The sequence below is a fragment of the Diadema antillarum genome, unplaced genomic scaffold (genome assembly GCF_040938485.1).
Source record: "Diadema antillarum isolate AM-2024a unplaced genomic scaffold, OU_Dant_1.0 scf00000163, whole genome shotgun sequence".
Classification (NCBI taxonomy): Eukaryota; Metazoa; Echinodermata; class Echinoidea; order Diadematoida; family Diadematidae; genus Diadema; species Diadema antillarum.
The window spans coordinates 2575248-2600445 of record NW_027271052.1 but is presented as its reverse complement, the minus strand read 5'-3'; the positions used below and the strand labels follow the sequence as shown (position 1 = coordinate 2600445).

The following is a 25198-nucleotide window of genomic DNA, read 5'->3' as shown; positions in this document are numbered from 1 at the left end:
CAGATTTGCTGCGGTGAGGCCGTCGTATAGGAGTCGTCTTGTCATTCAATTGTTATACACAAGGGATTGAGAGAAGAGGAAGAACCGTTGAGGGACTCGGGGAATGTCATGTTTGGATGAACGTGTGATTGAATGCTGAGGGACATTGGGAGATGAATACATGTATCTCCAGTGTAGAAATATCACCAAGGTACTCTGTGTATGTGTGTATCAACTGCTCCAGAACATGTGTTTACTTCCCTAAATTTAGTGGATCTCGGGAGATTTAGTACACGATGGAAGGATCTGACACCATCTTTGAGGCAAATAAAGATTTTCTTGTGATGCAGTGACCTGATTCTTGGGGAAATGCATTTTCTAGAGTTGTTTTTAGCATGATTTCATGAAGCCATCCAGCTTGCATGTTGTGAGAGCTTGTTGTATGGCAGCACTGTGCAGTGATGTCAGAAACAAACACTACTGCACTGTGATGACAATTGACACCAACAATATTATTTCAGATGTATTTCTACATTTTTATCTATTTTTGTCTGTCAAATATAATAGTGTGTTTGTGTAATTTTCATTACTCTATAAAATATGCCTGTTGTAACTCCCCCTAGACACATGAACCAAGATTCTCCCTGGATAGCCATTGTTTGATATGAAGAGACACTGCTGTCTTCCTATTCCTGATAACACCTTGCTGCTGGACACAAAGTTAATCTGCCATTTTACCTGACTGGTAACAGTGTGTAGATAGATGCTGAGGGATGAATGGTAACTTGTCAATCTTAATCTAGCTTCTCTGAAGTGTGAGACTCTATGGCATATATCCTGAACAGAGAGGCCAAGTTTGTGTAGAGTTTGCTTTCTTGTTTCGTATCAAGTTTAATTGCTACAAAGTGAAGTGTGTGTGTGTGTGTGTGTGTGTGTGTTTGATCATTAATAGGCCACAAACAGGAAGCAAGCTTATGTAAAAAATAACAATTATAGTGTTTTACGGCCAGTATCTCTTAGAATGATCCACTTCTTTGTAACATTTTGACATGTTTTGAAGTCACTATAATCTAGATCAAATATAGCTTTGCATCTCTCTTTGTGTAGTGTTTGTCTACGTGTATCTTGGTGTATCTTGGTGTATCTTGGTGTATGTTGTGGCTATCAATTTCCTCCTTCAACCAAGTGCCATCTTGCTATCAAGCAGACTGATACATGGGTAATACATCATGCACATCTCCTAAACATTGTTATCTAGATGTTAGCCAACACTTGATAACCATGCCATGATTTTCAATGTCAACGTCTGCTATTCTCTGCAACTACCACTACTCACAGTCTTAAACACTATCATTCATCATCATCATCATCATCACCATCATTATCATTATCATCATCACCACCATCAAGATTATCATCACCATCATAATTCTCCTCATGTTATACAACACTTCATTTTTAATATATCCACCTTTTTCCTTCGTTACCTTCAGAGTGCTCATTGGTTCTATGTTAATCAGCATCAATCATTTCATTGAAAATTTTGAGATCAATTTTATATCTTGTGGAGGGCATGAAACTCCCAAGTAATTATCCAGCTATCTATATCTGATCCAGCTATTCGTTATCTTCCTCTAGAATCTAGGCAACTGATTATATATAACTATCACAAAGAACAACACAAAACTCAATATTTGCTGTTCAATAATACAAAGATAGTAAAAACTTTATTACGAAGGTAGGCTGACATACAAAATGCTTCAACTGCCATCTACTGATAAGAAATCAAAATTAATAGTTTTGACCTAAAATCGTACATAAACCTTTGCTTTTCAAATTCTTTCAAACATTTCATTCCTAGTACTCAGAATTATTACTTCTTCTTTTTTTTACATGTCTTAAAATCTGGAAGACATTACATCTATACATTACAAATTGCTTTCATTCTTTATTACTAATTGCAAATTTTGCTCAACTGTCATTCATTTTGGTGTACATTATAATTTGAAAGTGCTTTTGAACAGGTTTTTCTTGTTGTTTTTGATGACTTTATTCTGACAACACATTGATCATAGTTAAGAGGCAAAATTAGTTTTCACTGACCACTAAGACAGCTGTTTCTGAAGCATTGTTTTACAGCTGAAATACACTTTGCACACAAGGCAATATGGAATGACAACAGCTGTACCATTACATTTCACGACTGACTTTTGTTTTTTCTTCAGGTCATCAATGTATGTAACTTGTAGCAAGCTCTATGTACAGCAGTAAAGTAAGTACAAATTACATTCAACAGTCATGACCTATGATCTATGTATCATTTGTTTGAGTAATCAACACTCCTCTGTTACACTTCTGTTAAGCAAACATCATATCATGAGCCAAGAAATCAATCTTTCCTTACACTGAGACTAAAATAGGTCATGAATCAAATAAAAAATGAATAAACAAAGATGACATTTGTTGCCTCTTTGGGTTAAAAAAACCGAAACATTTCAATTCACAATCTTGTCACTACTAATAGAAGTTAATTTTCATACCTTTGAGGCTAGAGATGGCAAATAACTTATGTGCTTCAATCACATAATATATTTCATTTACAATGCAATATGATTTGTGGATATTCTCAAGCTTAATTTCATTATTTTAGATGGAAATTTCATTCAGTAAATCACATTAATCATAAGCAAAGAATTCTCTCATGCAAATTTGATATGCTTTGTCAGGCAAGCCAAAGGCAAGTTGAAGTTCATCAAAGACCCTTTCTTTCACATGTATGTCCAAAATGATTAGGACAAAGTGCCTTGCCTGGGGGTACACCTGTTGCAAGCACAGGACATGAACCAGGAATCTCATTATTCATCCACTTGAGCTAAAACTGCTCCTTCAGCAGTACAATAATTTAAAACAGTGCTTCTCAACCAGTCTTTCAGCCAAATATGAAATAAAAAAAGATTCATATTTGAGCTAATTATATGCTTTAAAAAAAGGAAAAAAAAAAAGGGTAGGAGCAAAAGTGGGCCTTGGGTTGAAAAAAGTTGAGAAGCAGAGATTAAAAAGGACTCTACAAAATTTGTGTGGTTAATTTTACTCCTCATCTATGGATATTACAGTACATTGCAGTAAAATAAAATCCTTAACACCTCTACACAATGCTAATTCTAGCAGTGAGTCATGTTGCAAAGATCTGAAAATGACAATTTCACATCATATTTCACACAAATATTTTGTGTGAAATGTATATGCTATTACAAAAACAATGCAGTCTGGGAAAATTCTTACTTTTTGGCAAAATGATCTAAAAATCTTGATTGATGCACTTCAACTAAAATGGCAAAAATACTAGTCCTCTTTCAGGTACATGAAATACTTCCATTAATCTTTTTTTCCCCATCTTTACAAAAGACAAAAGAGATTTCAGCAAACAAATGACACGACTGATCTTAGATTGCAGTTGAGCATCATGATGATGACAGGAAATTACTAGATTTCCTTGAAATTCTTCAAATACAGCCAATACCTTGAATGAATCATTGAACTCACCATGATCGTATGACCTACAAGCTTTGGGGGATTTTGACAAGTACATGAGATAGCTAGAACAGTTTGCATCACACATGAAGGCATTTCTTTGTCTACTACAGCTGCTTTGACATTTGTTCTGTGTGCCTTGAACATCTAGCAATGAGAATGGAGAGACTGTGAGTACACTTTATACATCCTGCCTTAGTCTCAAACATAATGAGATGAAATGTGTTGACCGAGACGAGTCTTTTTGACACATGTTTCACTGATCCAGCTGCTTTCAGTCCCTAGTACTTCAGCCCAGAGAACTGCCTCACACTGTATGGGTGAGAGATGGAAAAGGAAGAACACATACTTTGAGTAAGCAGACACTCTGTTTCAACCATGTTTTTCTGACAGTCACTTAAATTGCTTCCTTATCTTACTTTATCTTCCCTGTAGGACAGATTATTTGTTACATTGACTTTGGTAATACTCTCAATAATTTACATCTTTTACAGTTGACACTGATGATGAACTGACTTCACTTAAGAAATTCATTAGAGAAAACAAGGTACCAATGTTCAGTTGCACTTTTTGAATAATTCATGACCTTGCTTCAAGAAATCTGTAACAAATTTTCACTGTGAATCACACCATCAATCTTGTAAGAAATTAATTTTTGTTTTTAGAATGACACTCTTAATAAATACCGGTGTAAAGTGTATCATTCAGATGTGAAATGTCTCTGTAGTACAATCATGTATGTCAGAACAGATACTACTAATGATGGTGCTATTGAAGCAGCCACTCATGTCAAAGTCACTGTCATTGATGACATCAGTAGGAAATCCTTTAAGAACCCTCCTGGGATGCCTTTGAGACCGATTCGTTGAGGGATGACCGGATGAGTGTGCCCTCCTCCCCAGTGGCCGACAGTGATTTTTTGTTTGCTCACAGAGATTCACAACAACAAAATCACTAGTCTTCCATGGGGCCAAAGGCAGGACTGTTGATATATTCCATCTCTAGCCTGTCTTTTTCCTCTAGACAGACGGCTATTAGAGAGTAGATGTAGGGTGAAACCAGACGGTGGCAAGGACCAGCAGCAGTACGAGTACCATGCACATTCAGTGGAATTACAAAGTCACCTAGCAGCACCTAGTAGAAGCTGGTATAAGTTGGACGGGGAGAAGTAGTCTCAAACTGTTTGCTGATGTCAAATTTCTACATTTTAGTTGTCAATGTTATATTCTGAAAACATTCTATGTGTGAGATGATCAAATGTACCTTTCTTGGAGCAGGTATTGGGCGTAGTTGATCTGGTCGTCCGTGCCCGTGATGGTGATGATGCGATCAATGGAGTCAGGCTTGGCGTCCTCTATCTTGATGGTTGCACAGCTGCGTGTTCGAATGGCACGGATCCTGGACCCTTGAGACCCAATGATGGCGCCAGCTAACTACGAGTACAAAGAAAGAAGTCACAGCATTGATTGCTTGCAAACATCAAACCTGACATCACTCGAACTCTACACAGAATACAAGATTCTAGTGGTGATCAAACTGGAAAATATTCTTGGGAGGCTTATTGAGTTTCCTTTGCACAATGCTTCATAGGTAAGAGAGTGATCATTTTGATGTACTTTGAAGAAAAAAAAATGATAATGAATAACATTTATATAGCGCTTAATACTGATGTTTCTAAGCGCATCGATCCGGAAAAAAAAAAAAAAGACCATCTTTGTTCATTCAGTGACCTATCCTTTGTTTTTAAAGTCATTATTACATTTACTCTATTTACTCCCCAACCTATTTGCCTGTTTGTAATTTACTACAGTGGTGAAAGGTACTTTTGACAACAATTATCTCTTTCATCTGTGTGAAACATGTATGTTAAAGGAATGAAAATTACTCACATCTTTGGGGATCGTGACCTGTATTGTCCTCTCTGTGTCTGCAAGGAGAGAAATGAAATAGTAAGATGTCAAACCAGAAAGGAGCAGAGAAGTCATTCAGCATGAAGCTTAACATCCATGTTTGCTTCACTCAAGGAATATAAAAAGGTTCTCATCTTGCATTCACTATCCTACAAGTACATTTTTAATTCTAGATATCATCTGCATTTTGCACACATCACCGGTTCACTGAGCTAGAGAGTAGAACCTCAAACAAGTGAAATGAGAGGATGAACCAAGTCAAGACAGGTAAAGCTCCTATGCAATCTCTATGATGTTGCCTCAGAAATCTAATTACTAGTATCAACATTTATTTATGCTACCTTAGACATTACAGAAAAAATACCCTCATTTCTTTGTCCAGTATCTAACTGTGAAGTAAGGATTGTCATTGAAATTTTATGAAATGAACAATAAGCACTAACAATTCTTTCACAATCTACTTCTGCTTTGGTATATTGTGAAATCCCTTCATCTACTGGTTGATAGAAGGAAGGAGACAGCATCATACTCACTCTCTAAGCTTTCAAATCCATCACGTCCACTCTGCTGAGAGAAGAAAGAAACACAGAAGATAAGAGGAAATATTAGTCCAAGTATCAGGTAGCATATTGTGCCATTGGGTGCCACAACCCAAAAAATATCAAAGAAGTGAATAGATATGAGGATAGAATGATGAGAGAAAACTATGAAGTACAAGTTCTTCCGAGGAAAAAGAAAAACCTTCATTGTGGAAAAAGAAACGAAAATGACATGCTTTTCGATGGAAAATATAAAAATGTACATAAATTCACTAATTCCCAATATTCATGTTTTTCATTAAAATGAAATTTAGAATGAAAATCAAAGTCAGTCCACTGCATCAAAAATGAATATCCAGAATAACTTAGAGCCTTGATACAATTGGACACTGCAAAGCAGAATGAAGAATAGGAAGGGGCTAAGAAGGAGTGAGAGAGCTATGGGATTCAATTGTCTGTCTAGAGGAGCAGCAGCCCGTTTGCTGGATGAACACAGCTGTGATAACAACTCACATTGACCACAAACCTTCAAACACACCACTTGGAAGAAGACTGTACTCCTACACCAGGAGTAGAAGTACAAACACCCTAGGGCTTCCTGTCAATCTAGCTTTATTTGAAGACTCAATTCATCTCTCTCTCTCTACTCTTCCTCACACTTACTTTCACTCAATATCCTAAAGCATTCCTGGATAACTATACTCAGAGGCTTCATCTGCCTGATACGGGGCTATGGCACTAAATTACATACGCTTTTTAAAGGATGAAAGAGAGGGACATACAAAAGGGGTAAACTGTGAAAAAGAGTAAACAACCCATGAATATGCTTCGATGACTACAAAAGCAATATAATTTCATTCTATTTGTAAATACAATATTCTATTCATAGATACAATAACAACTTTGTAGATATGAAGTAGGACAACCAATGGTGCATGTGTAATTGTTCCAATTTGCCAGCTATGGAAAACAGGTTGAAGTTCATTGTAGCCTGCCTTCTCCCCACTAGATGGTTCTATCTATTGATTTCCAACGGGCTTTAACAGCCAGGCTTCTCATTTCAACCCTATCTTTCCTATTTCAGACAAGACTTAACACACACCACTAGACACAAATACAAGAGGTAAAAGAGGAAGATTTAGAAGGATGGAAGGAACGAAGGAAAGAGAAGATTGAGAAAGTAAGAAAGATAAAATTGGAGATGAAGACTTGGTTAATCAGCATACTAATGAGGTTGTAAAATCCCCTGAGATTCTGACAAAATCTCTCCAGCGCTCGGAGGGGATTATTTGATGTCTCTAAGTCATCTCTTGCTGTGGACTTGAGCTCATTTCATAAAACCTTATGGAATTGATGAATATTTTGATATTTCTATCAACTTCTTTTGGTCTCTTTCCACTTGCCTGGTATGAGTGTGAGGAGAGCTCTGATAGCAAGCAGGCCAAGACACGTTCATTCCTCGTTAGCAAGCTGATCCCCTTCTCTACATTGCCCATAATCAGCATAACCAGGGCACTCCGGCATTTCTCTATAAGCCTCTTCCATCGTATATCTGAATAGCTCATATTTTTTTTTTTTTTTTTTTGCAAGGACTGCATGCACGCATTACTAGGCAGATATTTCTGCCATTACTTTGACAACAAATTATAAAGGCAGAAAATCACAACTGTTGCACAGATCTCACTTGAGGTTTTTTAATCACACAGATCTTACATGATATACTTTAAATAAGATAAATTATATCTTCTGCTCTTTGCTTAATATCTAATGCCTGAAAAAAAATTGTGAAGATATGACATCTACTCAATAGCAATAAGAAGTCAAACCAATCCACTAGAAATATAGCATTACAGGCTATATACTTACATTGTAGAATGCAGGATCCCTGTAGTTAAAGAAAGAGAGAAAGAAAGGGGAAAATTCTCAATTTAATGTTAAGGATCACAAGATGATTGAAATTATGAGAACAACAACATAAAAACAAGCAAGATACACTATCAAAAATAAGCTTACATGTACGCAATGCAAGAGGAAGCCATTAATTTTGTTTTCACTTGCCACAACATCAACATGTATTCTTGATACACAGCTCTACTCTAATTGATACACTAATATATCAACGAGATACTAGTAATATCCATGGACCATCTGACTGACATGGCATGGTCTCCTGAGTAACTCCACCATCTTCACTGTCAAATACTCTGAATTAGGATTTATGCATTTTACACTCATGTCTGATTTCAAAAAAGAAGATATATAAAGACATTACTCTGTCTTTTTGTATCAATGTGGTGTGTTGTTTTAGGTACCCAAAATAGCACCATTTTGATCAGTTTTCATGTATAAGACCTCACACTATAATATGCAATTTGATAATATTTCATATTTCCTTCATACACAGTAGACATATTTGGACCAAGTGGAAAGTACAGAGGACAGAATGGCCATATGGAAAGGAAATAACAAAGAGACAATTATGAGGAAAAACAGATGGACTGGTAAAACTAGAAAATATAAAATGTAGATCTGAGGAAAGACAACAACAGGTATATGGCTGGAATGAGATGAAGCCAACAAGAAAAACAAGACAGGAATTGCTTTAATCTCCAAAAAATAGGTTATCAGTATTCTATAGAAGACAGAACACTCCAGACAGAATGGAAGAGATGAGATAAACTATAGAGACACATAAAAAGAGAAAAGACCAGACATGCTATTAAAGACAAGATTTGATGACTCACAATGGTTCTGGGAGCCGACTTCCTCCTCCTCCTCCTCTTCCTCCTCTGTTTCCACTCATTCCTCCCACAGGGTTCATAAACAGCCCACGTCCACCATACCCTCTCCCTCGTCCTCCTCTACCACCGCCTCCCATGTAGTCAAATCCTCCCATGGGGCGACCTCCGCCCCCATACTGGCCTCCTCCACGCCCCATACTATGTCCCCCCATTCTTCCCCCACCGCCCCCTTTTTTGCTGTCTGTGGAGCCCGTGTAGCCTCCGTAAGTGAGAGCATAGAAGGGATCGAAGCAGTAGGGGTCGTAGGGCTGGGAAGGGCCTTTTATTGGAGTCTGCAAGGAAGGAGAAATCACAAATTAAATTAAACACACACATGACCCTCGATGATCGATACAGGCACTGTGGTGCATGGAGCTATGACTGATTTGTTTACAGGCACGGACAGATTGAAATACAAACATTAGCTGGAAATTTCTGACTCAAGAAATACAGTGCAACACAAGGAAGGATGTCTGTATACGAATGGTACAGCATAAATCTCATTATATTTATATATACACTGCTTTGTATATAAGATATTCATTTATCTACATTCAACATCTGAGAAAAAAACACACATATTCCCCATTGGTTTCCATTCCAATATGTCAAAACATCCCACATTATTCGAATGCCTTTAAATCTGTGATGATAAGCCAATTGGTTTACTAGCAAAACACATCTAGTTAAGACCTGTTGGCTACTTAGCAGCTTGGTTCTCTACTCCTACCAGATACTTAAAATACGTTTCTCAAATTTCTTGTTTTATGCTTGACAAAACATATAGTCAGTGTCACTAAAATTTCTATAAGCCTTTCATAAAAAGATTACAAAGGGACAATGAACAAATCTTGTTTGTCCTGCTCGGTAAGGGGTGTTTAGATTCAGACTACTACAAAGGGCTGGAATAAGACTAACTCTGTACTCACACATGCATGCAATTATCTCTAAACAGTATGAATATAGCCACAGTCTATGACAGTATTCAGAGTACATACACCGAGATACTTACAGCACTGATCAGATTCTGTAACTCTCGCAAAGCATCAATGATCTTATCAGTGACCCCACCCACTTGGATGATGCGATCCGTGGAGTTGGGGCAGACGTCAGAGAACACTTTGATGTTGGCTCCACTTTGCTGCGGAAGGACCAGGAACAAAAGGGACAATCTTCAATCAATCTTACATCACACTCATACCAGTAGGATACAAAGGCTCAGTATCTGGGACATATTACATCATTTCACTGATGATGGAAGCCATTTTAAACTCACTGGGTTATCAGTAACAGAGAGGATCTATAATATCTTCTCTTTTGCTAAGATGAAAGATGGGTAAATACACACATAAACACATACACACAGACATTAATAAATGGAAATATCATTTTCATACAGAGAAAATAAAACCTTTGGCAAACTTCAAGACGGCACAAGAATAGAGTGGAAGAATGAGAGACATATTATAAAACATGAACAGAGAAGCAAGAACTGAAATAACATGCAAACCACATCACACAAGTATGAATGTAACACACAGAGTGAAAACCAAACATCAAAATGGCTAGACCAGGAATGGGAGTGATGGAAAAGACAAGAGAAAAGAGATACAAGTACAGTCTGACTATCTAATGCCTACGCATACACTATATATACATTGTGTTAGACAATGTTTTAACATGAAGAGATGTGGAGACACAAACAAGGGATATATTGAACTGAGACACAAGACGTATACTAACCTCACGGATTTCTTTGATTTTGCATCCTTCCTTGCCAATGATGGCTCCAGCTAAACTTTGATGGACGAGCAACCTGACCATGAAACTCTCAGGTTTCTGCTCACTCTGTATGAATAGAAAAAAGAAAGTGAAAAAAAATATGAAAAACCAGCACGAATGTAAATACATTCATGGGAAATATTCCAGTTGATCAGTACAAATAAGTGGAAAATTAAACATTGGTACTGATACAACATAGTTACGACTTTTCTTTTTCTTTTTACATTACATGCATGACCATACAAGTATTGGCCAAAGTCAACATGACAATCCCACCTCACTGTAAGGCATGTTTGGAAAAAAGATTTTAATTCAAAGAAAAAGACAAAACAAGAACAATGATACCAAAAGTCACATCTTCATAAATTATGGAAGTTATTGCATTGTGTAAGAACTATAGAAAAATCTTCTACTCTGTATTAAACTAATATATGTTTCATGACGTACAGCCACCAAGCTTTGTTTGGAAATGATAGCTGACGTCTGAGCTGCTATTCCTGATTCCAGGTCTGTAAATTTGTACAATTCACAGCCACTGTTTAATCTCACACAATAATCAAAATGGGCAAGTTGATACTCAACAATTTAAAAGTTATTTGTATAACTTACTGCCACAGTTCAATCTCAAACCAAAAAATGAAATGGGCAAGTTAATACTCGGTAATTTGAAAGAAAACTGCCTCTTCAAATGATATGCTTTTGCAAGGATTCTTATATTAATTTTTTTATGATAGGAATAGCTTTCAGAATCATATTGATTTCAGATGAAAACTATAGCTTGCTTAAAAGTAACTCATACATCACATCCAGTGCACACCGTATATTGTAGGCATTGTACAACACATCTTAAACAGCCATGCAACTTAAATATCAAAGGTTAGAAGAGAATGATGAGCAATTGGATTCAATGCAGGCTTTTAAAATCTCTCTGCAGCTGCCAATGCACTGTATAATGGATTGTAATTTATCACCTTCCTGCATAGAAATTGATAGCAGGTGGATGAAAGAGAGAAGAGGAAAGAAAAGGAAAAGGAGAGTACAGAGGAAGGAGGAGAGATAAGAAGAGAAGAAAAAAAAGAAGAAAGAGAAGAGAAGAGTGAAGAGAAGGAAAGAAAAGAGAAGAAAAAAGAGAAAAGAGAAGAAAAAAGAGAAAAGAGAAGAAAAGAGAAGAAAAAAGAAAAAGAAGAAAACAGAAGAAAACAGACGATTATAGAAGGGAAGAAGAAGAAAAATGAAGAAAATAGAAGAGAAGAGATGATTATAGAAGGGAAAAGAAGAGAGAAAAAAAAACAGAGGAGGAAAAATGAAATGAGAAGAGAGGAGAAGAGAGTAAGACGGGATTTCACATGAAATGAATTCAGGTGTAGAAATGAGAGGCTTTTCATATAAAAGAATTTTCCCTTCTCAATTCAATAAAGACAAGAAGAGAGATTTCTGACCTGAACAAGAATGACATGAAATTCTGAAATAAATGCAAGAATTTCACAGATGAGTGCTAGAAGCAAGCAAGGCTGTATTCTCTGCCCACATCACAGAGCAGCAATGATGCAGATAATCACTGAAATGACATCGTCATGCTACAACTCACTCCCCTGTCAGTATGAGTCTGCAGCTACCATCAGATAGGGTCACATCAGAAAGAGGCAGCTTTGAGCGGAAAGGGGGAGGGGCTCTGAGTGGAAAGGGGAGGGGCTCTGAGCGGAATGAGAGAGGGGCCCTGAGCAGAAAGGGGAGAGGCTCTCAGCAGAATAAGGGAGGGGCTCTAAGCAGAAAGGGGGAAGGGCTCTGAGCAGATGGACAACAGAGCAGACAGACGAAAGAAAGCAAGGATTCAAACATCTCAAATGATAAGCTAAAGCAAAGTAGAATGTTACAGGGCAATTATGTGGTAACAAGAATTGCAACTCAAGCCTAATACTCTTGCACTTTGCTCTCAAAACAACTGTAACTAACGCTGTGTTGGCATCCATTATTGTAAGAATTCTTTGCATTTATCTGATACAAATATCTTTGATGCTTCTCATGACATCACACTCTGCCCATTTTTTTTTTAAAGACTCTTCTCTAGAGGGTGTTTTTCCCAGTATTCTATAAAATCTTTTGAATTGTAATGCTTCTCTCATACATCAGTATCTCCAAGTTTCCACATCTAGAATGAAATGCTTGCTAAGCATCGAGTCTACTCTATTTCCTTACAGTCTGCCATCCATCCACCGAGATTAAGGCAGCTTTTCACCTCCAGCACAGTGCTGAGAGGAGCTTGAAACTCAAAGAGGGAGGAGAGTCAGAGAACGGTGAGATACAGGCCAACACTGCTGCATCATCTAACATGTCATGGTGTGAAGAAAGGTGGGGTGGGGTCAGGTGGGGTGCTGGTGATGGATGACAGTTCAGCTTACAGGTGGGTGAGAAGCCATCTTTCAGCTGGTCTATCTTGACACTTTACTGGGAGATGAACTGTTAATGTTGCCAGTTGATCTCATGTCAGACCTTGTGCAAGGCTTGCCCAATCCACCACACTTGTATTGGTCACCTCAACAAATATTCACATTGTTTGTTTGAGGCTACTGAAAAACAGGACATTACAAGGATATTTTTTTCCTCTTTTTTTTTTTCCTCTGATGTGGAATGTCAGAGCCAAACTGAGTAAACACATCTTTTCTCCTCTCTTTGTATCATGGGGATTTTAGTTTTAGCTATTCTAGCTATTTACATAATTTTTGCCCCCTCAGTTTTAGAATCTGGGTTTATTTTGATAGCTTCAGATTGCTACACATCCTTTCCTGACCTGTTTACTTATCATACCTGAGGATGAGGGAAAGTAGTAAACAGGTATTATGCATAACATGTTGCAGGTTTTGTATTAGTTGTTACCATACGGTCCAAACACATAAAAGATGAGAATGGAACAAATATGTCTCCTTGCCTTGCCACCTGAATTATTCTCAGAACCTCTCTCTGATTGCTAGTCACACTAAGGAGGTACATCTTGCATTTTGGAGCAGGGCTGTAATTCCATCCCACCTCGCTTTCGCACAAGCCGGTCTCACGAGGGCAGTGTGTACGCACCATCCCGTCACACACTTCTACCGCAGCTCAACTCCTGAACCTACAGGATTCGTTTCCCTCATTAGCATATCTGGAATCATACTACCCGACCCTCGTCCTATCTTGCTTTCTATCTCAGCATCTCCAAGCTTGTTGCTGACACTAAGTCTCCACCAGCCCCCCAGTGTAGAAACCAGTCTTATAACCCCTTAGGGCTTCTTTGTTCTTGGGCTTTGATTTTTATTCAAATCAGCATTAACATTTTCAGCATTCTTATCCAAATTCATGAAGTGCAACAGACATACACTCACAATCTCATACTTATGTGGAGAAGAATAACTAAGAGCTGAAGGATTTATCCAGCCTTTGACAAGTGAAAAGTAGCAAACAGGTGTCATGCATTTTATGTTCAGTTTGATGATTTATAACACACAGAACAGTTTTTAAGTTTCACCAAGTGATGCGAGCAAAGTAACATGTTACTCTGGCTGTTCTGGGACGACAAGAATGAACATGTTTCAAATTGAGCGACTGGCTAAAGATGTCTGAATTCAGAGAATGAACTATCTCTTACCGCGTCCAATATGGGTATGATCTCTTGGATGCATTCCAGGGCAGCCTCGAGGTCTGTCACGATGGTGAGGATACTGTGGAAGAGGCCAGGGGGGCAGGAGAAGAAGAAAACCAGCAGTAAATCCTCTTGCCAGTTTTAAAACCTAGTGTTAGATACACACCTCTAACAGCCTACATGGGGGCTTCATGGCATTAGTTTCACCGCTGCTATTCAGATCTCTAGATGAATTTCAATCAAGCCAATGTATCAGTAAGTTACTTTGAGGAAAAAAGCTTGCAAAATCTTAAAGAAATACTGTTTTTGATTCATGACCCTTTTCTTGAAAATAGGAAAAACAATTCAAAACAGGTTTCCTTTTCTGAACACTTGGTATTTGTTTTTTTTTTTTTTTGGGGGGGGGGGGGGTTGGTGGTGAGGTACTTTAGAACATGCTTAGGACTGGATGAGACAGAGCAAGGAAAATTCTCCACGGGTCTATCATTTGGATGAAAACAAGCCTGAAGTGCTATTGACATATTTGCATGAAATAAAAGGTTAAGACAAAATGTACATGATAACAACACATTTTGTCATGGAGTATGGTTGAAACCATGCTTGCATACTGGGCATGCAGATTGGGGGAGAAAAATAAAAATGGATTTTTCATCACAAACATGTTCCCATTTCCCACTTTTGCCTTGGAAGGTGATTCCAGATTATCTAAACAGAAATAAATTGAATGTGATCAATAAATGTTTTGACTTGTTACACATCATTTGATTTGAGTGAATCAAAAACCAAAACAGCCTTGGGTTGCCATTTCTTGTTCATAAACAATGTGAATGTTAGCTCATTCTAAACTAATGACTAAAAAAAGAGAGAGAGAGAAAAAAAAAATGAGTAAGAATAAAGACATCTAATGATGCATCACAAAGGATGCCAGTAGTTGGCTCTAAATGTCCTCTTTCAAAAAAGGTCAACTTCTGTGCACATTATTATTACTCAATTGAAAAACATGTACGTATGTACATGTATTTGATGCACTGTTAAAGCCAGAGGTGTGATTATCACTACTGTAGGTTTGAATCTAGCTCTCAGAGGGATGAATGAAAATGTAAGTAGCAAAAAAATTCTTGCACTAATCAAAGTTTTCTTGTGCTTCAGGAAGATTACTAAAAAAAGACATAGATAGATGCAGTCAACTTTAACAGTAAAAGAGAACTTGACAGAAAAATAATACAAATATACAAACATACACATAACGTACATAAATACCAACATACACAAACACACAAACATTTATACATATACATACAAATATACTGTACATATTTGAAATGAAATGCAATGCAACTAACAAACCATACAGCTGGCATGCTAGATCACTGTCAAACCACTCTACTTGGATTTTACCCACAACTTGATAGATAAGAAACAATAGGTAAGCTCTTGTGATTAAAATTGTAATGAAGCTTAAAATCTTGATAAATCAAACAAAATCATCACAATAGGCGGGAGATGTGTACTGGTGAAGCTAGCAAGCAGTGGGGACGTACCGCTCCGGCCCACTGCAATCAGGCACTGTAACGGTGGCATTGAACTGATGGGATGGACGGGCCGACCACGGATCGGTGGTGGTTGGATTGGAGTGATATCACACCGTGCGGACCAGGTCAGGAGGTTGGGCCGGGTCAGGAGGTTGGGCCGGGGTCAGGTCAAATGATGGAAGGGAGAGATGGGCCAGGTGCAGATCCGAAGAGTGGAGAGGGTGGTTTTCAAGTTTGAGGCCAGAGGCAGAGAACCGCCATGATGGGAGTCAATGGGAAGCCACATTTGATCCATGTTCAGATCATATTTTGAATTGGTATTGGTCAATTTGGTGGCCGTGTGTACCACGGGGCAATCCGGTCAGTTTGGAGGTCAAGGGATCACATTTGTACGGCACCCATGGATCGATACAGGTGTGAGGAGGAGCCGGGGTAGGGCCAGAGCCAGGGCGGGGCCAGAGTCAGGGCGGGGCCAGAGCCAGGGCGGGGCCAGAGCCAGGGTGGGGCCGGACCCAGAGTTCGGTGGCACATTGCGGTTCGGATCGGAGGTGGGGCGGATGGAGAAGACATCAGAGGGCCGGGGCCAGCGTGGAGGGGGGATAGAAGAGAGAATGGCTGTAAGCCTCTAGGACGGGGACATTTCAATCACTAGTCTGCTTCAATGGCTGAACCAATGGGGCTCTTTTGGTATGGGCCTAAGAACTCAAAGTTCCTTAGATGAATTTATATGACATGATTCCATGCTATGAAAACACAACTTGCATGTCAGTCTCCCTATCCACCCATGTTCATGTTTTCATGAGACAAGTGATGGTTCATCAATACCAGTGAATGAAAAAAGTGAGGACTTGCTAAAACAACATTTCATCAATACGAGCTATTTCAATGTTAAAAACTTTTGCTCCCCCCCCCCTACTTTTTTCATCACAGTAAGTTGCCAACACAGTGTACATGCCTATGAACCAACTGATATTGAATCCCCAAAGACTTATTTTTTGGTAAATTAGACACCATTTCTGCATGAAACCCCAGTCTACCTCCTCATCCTCCAGGCAGGAAGCCAGATACCTACCTTGCCTCTCAGCTGTTTGATGTTTGCACCAGCTTTGCCAATGATTCCACCAGCACTCTGTATGAAGAAAGCAGTGGAAAAATCACACCTTACTTACAGCACTGGATAAAAGCAAATTTTCATTCTTTTTGCAATGCTGAATGAGAAGAACTACCGTACAAGATTTCACATTAATAAATTAATGCATTTAGTAATATGGAGACGAGGCTTGATGTATTACAATATAAGACAGGCTTCACTGAAATTTGGGTATAGACTACTAATACCATGGTACAAAGAAGGCAAATATCATACTTAAGGCTTTTCAAAATGATGACTTGAGCAAGAACACCTTTATATTATATTTGAATATTAAAGTGAGAAAAGAGGGAAAGAGAGAAAGAGAGAAACCCCCCCCCCCACACATGTCAGTATGTTTCAATGTTCTACTTTGAATCCCATGTTGCAATAAACAGATAATAGAGAAAAGGACATTACAATGCACTGTTTGTGAAGGTAAAATCTAGTTTGAATCATGCTCTGTATCATAATAGCAGAGAAAAGAAGATCACAGATGATGCATGTTTTGCTCTGCAGGAGTCGAGGAGCTCGCATCACACACATATTCTACAAAGATGGAGACAAACAGAAACACACAATCCCACTGAATGGTCTTGCACAAACTACATTGTTTTTGGTCATCAACAAATATTCAAGACTCAGGTCAGCTGGTCTACAGCAAGTATGGACAAGTCAAAGAGGATTTGTTCAGCTATTTTCTTCACACAAACGCTTCTTCATACCAATTCCTGGCTAATTTGTAAAAGGGAGGATTATCTTGACAAAGGATGCTGAGAGCTGATTGGTAGAACTATCTCTTCAGTGTCATCCACCTGTCTTCCAATCCACAAATCTCCAGAGGATTGACTTTTTTTTCCCTCAGAGATTATCTTCTCTTTGTCTTCATTGACATAGTGTCTGATAACAATGACCAAGCATCTGCAAACCCACATGACCGGGTCTTTTGTTTACCAAGGACGGAAAGCTCTGTGGCACACGCCATGAGAAGGGTCGTGTTGGTCCCACTCATTCTCATGAAACAAAGACATAGTTTTAAAACTAGTGAAGGAGTTGAAGATGGAGAGACAGGAATAATAGCAGACAGCAGAAAATGAGAGAGGGATAGAAGAAACAGAAAGAGAGAGATATGTAGGAGGGATTGAGAGAGAGATGTGAGAGAAAGAATGAAATGAGGGAAAGAAGGATGAAGAAGAAAAAGGTGTAAAAAAGTGATAATGATAAAAGAACTTGAGAATGAGTCAAGATGATATAAGGTGTTGCAAAAGTGAGTGAGAAGTAGAAAACTTCTTGTTCCTTGTTCTAGTCTGGTCTCCATGTAATGGTGTGAAAAACAGGAGCAGCGTTACTGACTGCATGCAGAATCTGCCTTTCACACTTTTTGGATCCGCCACCTCTCACCTCTCGAACACACACCAAGCCTTGCAATGGGGTCGTGGGGGGATACGTGCCGCCCTCCTTTGTTGACGAGAGGCACGTGGCGGTTCCAATGGCTAAACAAATACTTGACGACAAAGGGATACCCTGAATGGGTTGTGAGAATAGGGGGGCATAACGACAGATTGTGTGCGCAGAGGGGTACCCCAGCCGGCAACAAAGCAGAGCGTAGTGAGAGGGAGTCGGGGAAAGGGTCGTGGCAGCCGCGTGCTACTGTAGCCAGATGCCTGGCTTTGATGGATGTGGGGAGACCAGAACCTAGTATGGCAGCTGGACTTATTATTGATGAGTGTACAGGCCTTTTTGTGTGTGCGTGAGGGTGAAGAATGCAATGTGCTTGTACAGACAGAATACAGAACACTAATTAACACTCTCTACATAGACTATCGATGCAGAATGCTCAAACCATGTAAAAAAACAAATTGGCCAAGAGATGAAACTGCATCACAAACAGGATGAATAGATACACTTGCCTATCTTCAGCAATGTAGCATCCAGTCATATTACTCTATGCACAGCTGTACTTTGAAAATACAAGAAGAGAGTGAAAATATCAAGTTGGTTTATTGGTCTTCTCGAATAATCTTCACTTTAGGAACTATAGCAAACACAAAAGATTACAGTCAGCATCCATTTACAGCTTTCTGCAGGTAATGCACCTCTTGCAAACTATATGTTCTTCTGACAACGCCGAAACACAATTTGATGTCAGTGAAGCAACCAGACTAGTGAAGCTGTGAAAGGCAGAATTCTTTGAGATGTAGATTTCACAGGCCATTGTGTGACTTCAAACTCACTCCACATGTTAGGTACAGGAAGCAACCAGAAAAGACAAAAGAAAATTTATTTTCCCTCAGATAGAACAGACTAAAGCAACTTACCATCATTAAGGCACTGTATAGTTCACAGTACATCCAGTAAAACCTTCAACCCATGGAAGAGTGAGTCAGAGGCAGAGATGCTCCTAACTAGCTCTATGTATCAGGATGGATGAGTGATATGTTGCTGCTCCATACTACCATTCCTGGCTGGTCTTATCTCCCACAGTGTCATCTCTTCCTCTTCCATTCTTACTCCTTGTTTCTCCTCTCTCCTCCTCTCTCTGTTCCTCCCAAAACTAAGACTTCTCCAAGAGACCTGAATCACCGGTGATGACCCCTCCATGGTATCCTTTCTGGTTCCTTGACAACCCCTCATCTCATCTCTTCTCCGAGAGAGACTCAACTCTTCTCCCTCTCACAGCCTGTGTGATTCTGATTGACCCATTGTAAGTTGGCCTGCTTTTATTCTCCCTCTTCCCCTCTCTCCTTCTTTGTCTCTCTCCCTCTCCCTTAACTCATTCTCTCTCTCTCTCTCATTTTCTCTTTCCCTGTGAGGCTGCACTCAATTCATTAGCCAGTAAGACTGGACTCTGAGTGGCCAGTAAGTCTAGGAGTCAACAATGGCCAGTGAGCGGTGTGCGCGTGCCACTAGGACAAGCTTCATTGAACACTGCGACCATCATCTGTGGAAATCATTTTTTCCCTCTCTCTCTCAAACATCGGCTTGGGCATTATGCAAATGAGCATAATAATGAACTGACTATGCTTTCATTTACTAGGCTCTCTTTCGATAATTACTGCAGTTTTTGTCCTTCTTTTAATTAGTCCAGTTCTTTTTTTTTCTCCCCAGTCACTATGTGAGAAAGGTAAAATGACCTCACTGAAAAAGACTAATTAAAAGCCCTACAGAGCTGCCTACCTCTCAACGCAAGGCTGAAAAAGAATTTTGTGTTTGACTTGACTCTTATATCTCTGTGGGACATGGCTTGAAACGTTGCCAAGATAATCAAAATGTAAACATGTCTAATTCAGTCTAAAATAAATCCACATTTTCTAATGATGCATCTTCCTGTGTGATAATTGTATTTGTGATCCATTAACCCCAAAGCTACTCTTCTTGCTGAGCTAATACCACTACTACTATGTTCTACCTCATCCTTGTATTAATTAGCAGCTATGGGATCACTTAAACAATCACCTGATATGGTACGTATGGCTGACTTGTTTAAATGAATTAAATATTCTTTTCAGTCTCATTATATCTTCTCCTGTTTAGGGGTATCCTCTGCACCACACAAAATCCACAATGAAGTGACCTGCCATGTAAGACTCAATTATAGTTCATGTTCCTAGAAGTACTCATGGAATCAAAGCCCTAAACTGTCGGTAGGAAGAGTAACTGTGGCTGATAGAATATGACCACTTTCTTATTTCCCTACATGCAATGGTATCTCCCATAGAGACATTTTAGAATTAGCACTCATGTGATTGACTCTTCTATAGCACAAGACTGGCCCTGTCCTGGCTAACTAGTGAAACTGAAGTATTCAGCAGTAATTATAAATGACTAGCTGAAAGCACAAAACAGCGCCTTTGATTTCTGATGCACATTTGCTAATACATCAGATTATCTGAACACATCCTTGTCTACAGATATCAAATTTGTCTTTTAATTTCATATTGTTTTAGTTTCTATTAGTTTCTTTGTTTGCTTGATCTTACTGCTGCTCAGGTACCTGTAAGTTGTATCTGAGGAACTAAGGAGTCTCAGAATCTCAGATTTTTCCACTACTAGATAACACACCTGAATACAAATCTGATGATTAGATCATGTCACTAATTATTTCATTGCTCCTCCTTCTCTATCCACTCTCCTTATTCAAGAATGGGTCCCAACTATATTTACAGAACATACAGGACCATAAAACATCACATATTATGCAACTCATTGCCACACAAATGTGACTTGATTATCCATTCATTTTGCCATATCATGCCATGTGTATTTCTGAGGCCATTATCCTCATCAAGCACCTGCTTATGATAATGGTCTCCTGCAATGCTATTACACATGTTCTTTTTTTTAAATTTTTGTAATATATCTCTTGAACGGCAGGTACATGAAATATCACAATTTGAATATGCATAGAATGACACCTACTCATTCCATTTTGTATTGTAATGTATTGTAGTATATTGCCATAAATTTAAGTCAATCATTTACCTGTTTCTGATTATTTCCACTGTTAAATCAAAATATCTCTCAATAAGTTATTTAACTGACTTTGTATTATAATCATTTATGAAAAGGAATGCAAGGTCAAATACAAAGTTACAATTTAGCGTCAGGTCCAGAAATATAACAAATTTCAATACTCGAGTGTCATGTGAAAATGAAAATGAACACTTATAGGAGTACAATAAAATGTATAGAAATAGACAGATTTTAATAAAACAAAAATCAGATTTTCATGAAAAATTTTTTGCTGTAGATGTTCTACAAGACAGGAATTGGCTTCTGTGCCATTTCAGGTTGCATAAATGTGCATGTTTTTCTCTGCTATCCGATGAAAAGGGCAAAATAAAAAAGAATAAAACAGAGGCTGAATTTGAATGCAACAGTTGCATGCTGGAAGAAGAAAGAATCCTGCATAGTGTGTAATCCCATGACTGAGTGAGCTAGGAGAAAGGCTTCCAAATGTTGCTGCCTTTACTTTGTTCCCTTCTCTCAGCCTGCCTCCAGGATGGGAGCTGATGTTACACTAATTCCCTCCTTTCCTCAGCAAGCCACCTGCCTTCAAGGCTTGCTTCAGCCATTGTTTGAAATCACACCGCAGAATTCCCCACCCTGCAAACTTTCCTATCAACCAGAAATGAGAAAATATCAAAGACCCTTGCCATTCCCTCTCCTCTTCCTTCTCTCTCTCTCTCTTTCTCTCTCCCCTCTCATTGGCCTTGTTTCACAGTGAGACAAAGAAACCAATAACCTGACATCAATGACATGTCATCTATTCTCATATTCCACACTGGCCCAACAGAATAGAGCTCATTAATACTTCCCTACATTCATTTTGTTTAATTGTCTTCAATTCTCCAAGGCTTGGGGATGATTATCAAAAAGTAATCTCCATCTTGCATCAAACCACTAGGGGTAATTGGTAACTTTCTTCCCTCAGGAATCATTGGCTTGACCCTGGGTACTGGAGAGGTTGGCGGCACCCCTTTCTAAGTGACGATTCCCCTGGAGTGCAAATTGTCTCTGTACTTGATACCTCTAATTCTCTCCATTTCTTCACCTAGTAAAGACAAGATCCTTCTAAAAAGCCTGTTGTGATGAGAGAACAAACACTTTCCATGGCAGGCATAGTTTCTGCACCATGTAATGAGTCACAAATTGCATCAATTTTCCATCTAATTAGCCTCTGATAGCTTTTATGCCTGCAATAGCTTTAATGAGATCATTGTAGGCAACATTATCTGAGTCACTACAATGCTTGTCATCAAAATTTGAAGCATTGCTACAAGAGGCAATATTTCATCGCACTAATGGGGAGAAAATTTCCCATAATGCATCTAACCCACTTTAGAGCAAACTGTGTGCATATTTTGTTGAAAAATGATTTTTGTGCCATAGACTTAAAACTACTTGAGGAAGCTTTTCTACAAGTGTGAATGGTCCTACCAGGCAGCATGAAATGAGCTGAAACAATTACCTTTGTTACAACTCTGCCTAGTGGTATGGAAGATTGCATCCATGGGTAACTCTATGAGCACAAATTAGGCCTGTATTGAAGCTTGTCCCTGGTGTGGCCCAACCCAGTGTCATTGTCTTCAGGGTGCTAGTACTCTGGGCTAATTAGAGCAAATCTCCAGTGCATGGCCAAACCCACATCAACCAATGTATCATTGTTTGCTGCTGTATGCTTAGCAATGGCTACCCATAAATCTCATTTGGCCAGCTGCAAGCAACTACTGGCTACTTCTCTTTCCCATGAAACCCTGGACCTGCTAATTCTGTGTCACACAGAATAATGATGAAAACCAAACAAATGCCATTCTACAACGTACAAAAGAAGTCACTATATTATATCCCTTTAAACTAATCCTGCAGCCATGTTTAGATTCAATATTATCTGTGCATCCTGCTAGAAAAGTTACCACTTGTTTTTCAAGGGTGAATCCAATAGTGTGTATCCAATGATTTCAGCAGAGGAGAACACACACAAGAAATGCATCATTTCTTCCATCAAATTATATCAAAGGAGTGGCTTGACTACACATATAAACACACACACACACAAACATAATTCTGATCACTACATCATAAGAAAAACTAATCTCCACTGTGCTAAGAGATGAGATGTAAAGGTAGGATCACATACATGACTTGCAGCAGTAGAATGTACTGCATAAGCTATGTGGAAACAGTGAAGACTCAGTGTACATGCAAACAAGCCTAGCTAGGGTAGAAGCTTGCTGCTGTACAGCCTTACATGTTTAAAAATGCATCAGACCAAGGAGGAGGGGGAGAAAGCGAGGGAGAGGGAGAGGATGAGAGAAAGGGGATCCGAGAGAGAGGGAGAAACCATCTAGAAACTGGGCACACTGTGCCCCCCTCCCTAGAGGATTGTGGGCCATTATCATTCGGCCATCACACTGACGAAGATGTAACTGACATTTGATACTGCTGGCGAACTATTCTGTGTAGGGTATGGGGGAGAATGTCTCATCTGTCATGGCCGTCTCTTGGAGAGAGCTAGCAGAACAGGACACATTGCGACTGTGCCACACACTGCAAAGGCCATTGAGACATGCATCAACAAATGTAATGGAACATTTCTGCTAGAAGCTTTCTCCAAGCTGTTGTTATCAAACCACAAGTGCCATCTACATTCTTCATAGACACATGAAAAACACAAATTTTGACTTCCACTCAAACAGTGCTAGGGAAGGTGTATCATTCTAGAACAATCTTCATAGATTGCACTGCAGATATATAATTCTACGAAAGTCATACTTTTCTTGTTGACTTATCTCATTGAAACCCACTCAAAAGGATAACAAAGTCACATGGACCAATCAAGGTCAGTGGAGGATAGGTTTAGAATGTTTTGTTGTGATGCTGGTTGTTTTGGTCTGGCTAACTTGAAGAAAATGACCGCATCCTATACCCAGAACACAAGTGCACCAAAGAGGAGAAACAATGCATAGATGAGAAAAGAGTAGAGAAAGAAGACAAATAAAACAGAGGTAGAGGAAGGGAATTGAACTAGTACTTACGATGCTGGGAATGAGAAACCTGAAGGTCACTTTCTGGCCATCTCCACGAGGGCGCTTGTTATTCTCACTGGCCGTCACATTTTCTTCTGCCGATCGCTTCCCACCTGATAATATCAAAACAGATGAGAAAAAACAAAAAAACATGACAATTCTACCATGATAAAAATGACTTTATGAAAGAATCAGGAAGGATTGAATCGACACACTACCGTCTGTTTGAATTGGATGAGACATTCATATTGGTGAGTTTAGTGAGGTGTGGGGAGGAGGGGAGGATTGAACATTCATTTGTTTGCATGCTACCATGACAAACACCATATACCTCCCCATTTCTTCATGTTTGCTCACAAGGTAAAGAAAGAGGAGGCTTCTGCCATTATTCACACACACACACCAAAATCATAAAAGTCAACAGAGCATTGATGGTAGGAGGCAAATGAAAAGTCACACGTCCAATTAGAGATGATAGTAATAGATCCTAGTTTAGGGGAGAAAAAAAGAGAGAAAGGGATATTGGATAGAGAAGGAGGGTGAGGGAGAGAAAGCTTGAGCATTTATTAAAGAGTCATGCTTTATGAAGTCATGCTTTGAGCTCTGATGGGCAAACATTGGTTCAAGCACAGAGTCAACAAACTCTTCATCATCCAGCCACACTTTTACCATCTTTCAGCAAACGTTCATAACTCGCCATCTTCCCTCCTCCAAATCTAATCATTCATGGCAGCCAGGGCTATGATTTGACAGCAATTACCGAGTCAGTCTTTCATACTGGGTAAACATTGTTTTGCCTAAACCTGATTTTACCTCAGTGTCTTCTGCTGTTTGCATGGAATGAAGGACTGGCAGCTCTCTCTGCACGAGG

At 39.0% G+C, this 25198-nt stretch overlaps 1 protein-coding gene across 4 annotated transcripts in view; it reads right to left on the bottom strand.

The window, feature by feature from the left end:
- Positions 1-2697: 2697 nt before the first annotated feature.
- LOC139722316 (heterogeneous nuclear ribonucleoprotein K-like) overlaps positions 2698-25198 on the bottom strand; it is a 159630-nt gene continuing 137129 nt past the window's right edge. For 3 of the 4 annotated variants that reach the window (XM_071633627.1, XM_071633625.1, XM_071633626.1), the window contains 12 exons: positions 24337-24440; positions 16742-16798; positions 15679-15722; positions 14144-14216; positions 10483-10587; positions 9752-9880; positions 8704-9032; positions 7826-7844; positions 5954-5987; positions 5400-5437; positions 4774-4943; positions 2698-3822 (listed from right to left, as the gene is read on the bottom strand). In XM_071633627.1, the coding sequence (XP_071489728.1) occupies positions 3792-3822; positions 4774-4943; positions 5400-5437; positions 5954-5987; positions 7826-7844; positions 8704-9032; positions 9752-9880; positions 10483-10587; positions 14144-14216; positions 15679-15722; positions 16742-16798; positions 24337-24440 (1133 nt within the window). In that variant the 3' untranslated portion in view covers positions 2698-3791. The remainder of the gene's footprint in view (positions 3823-4773; positions 4944-5399; positions 5438-5953; positions 5988-7825; positions 7845-8703; positions 9033-9751; positions 9881-10482; positions 10588-14143; positions 14217-15678; positions 15723-16741; positions 16799-24336; positions 24441-25198) is intronic. The other variant, XR_011710278.1, reaches the window with a different exon arrangement.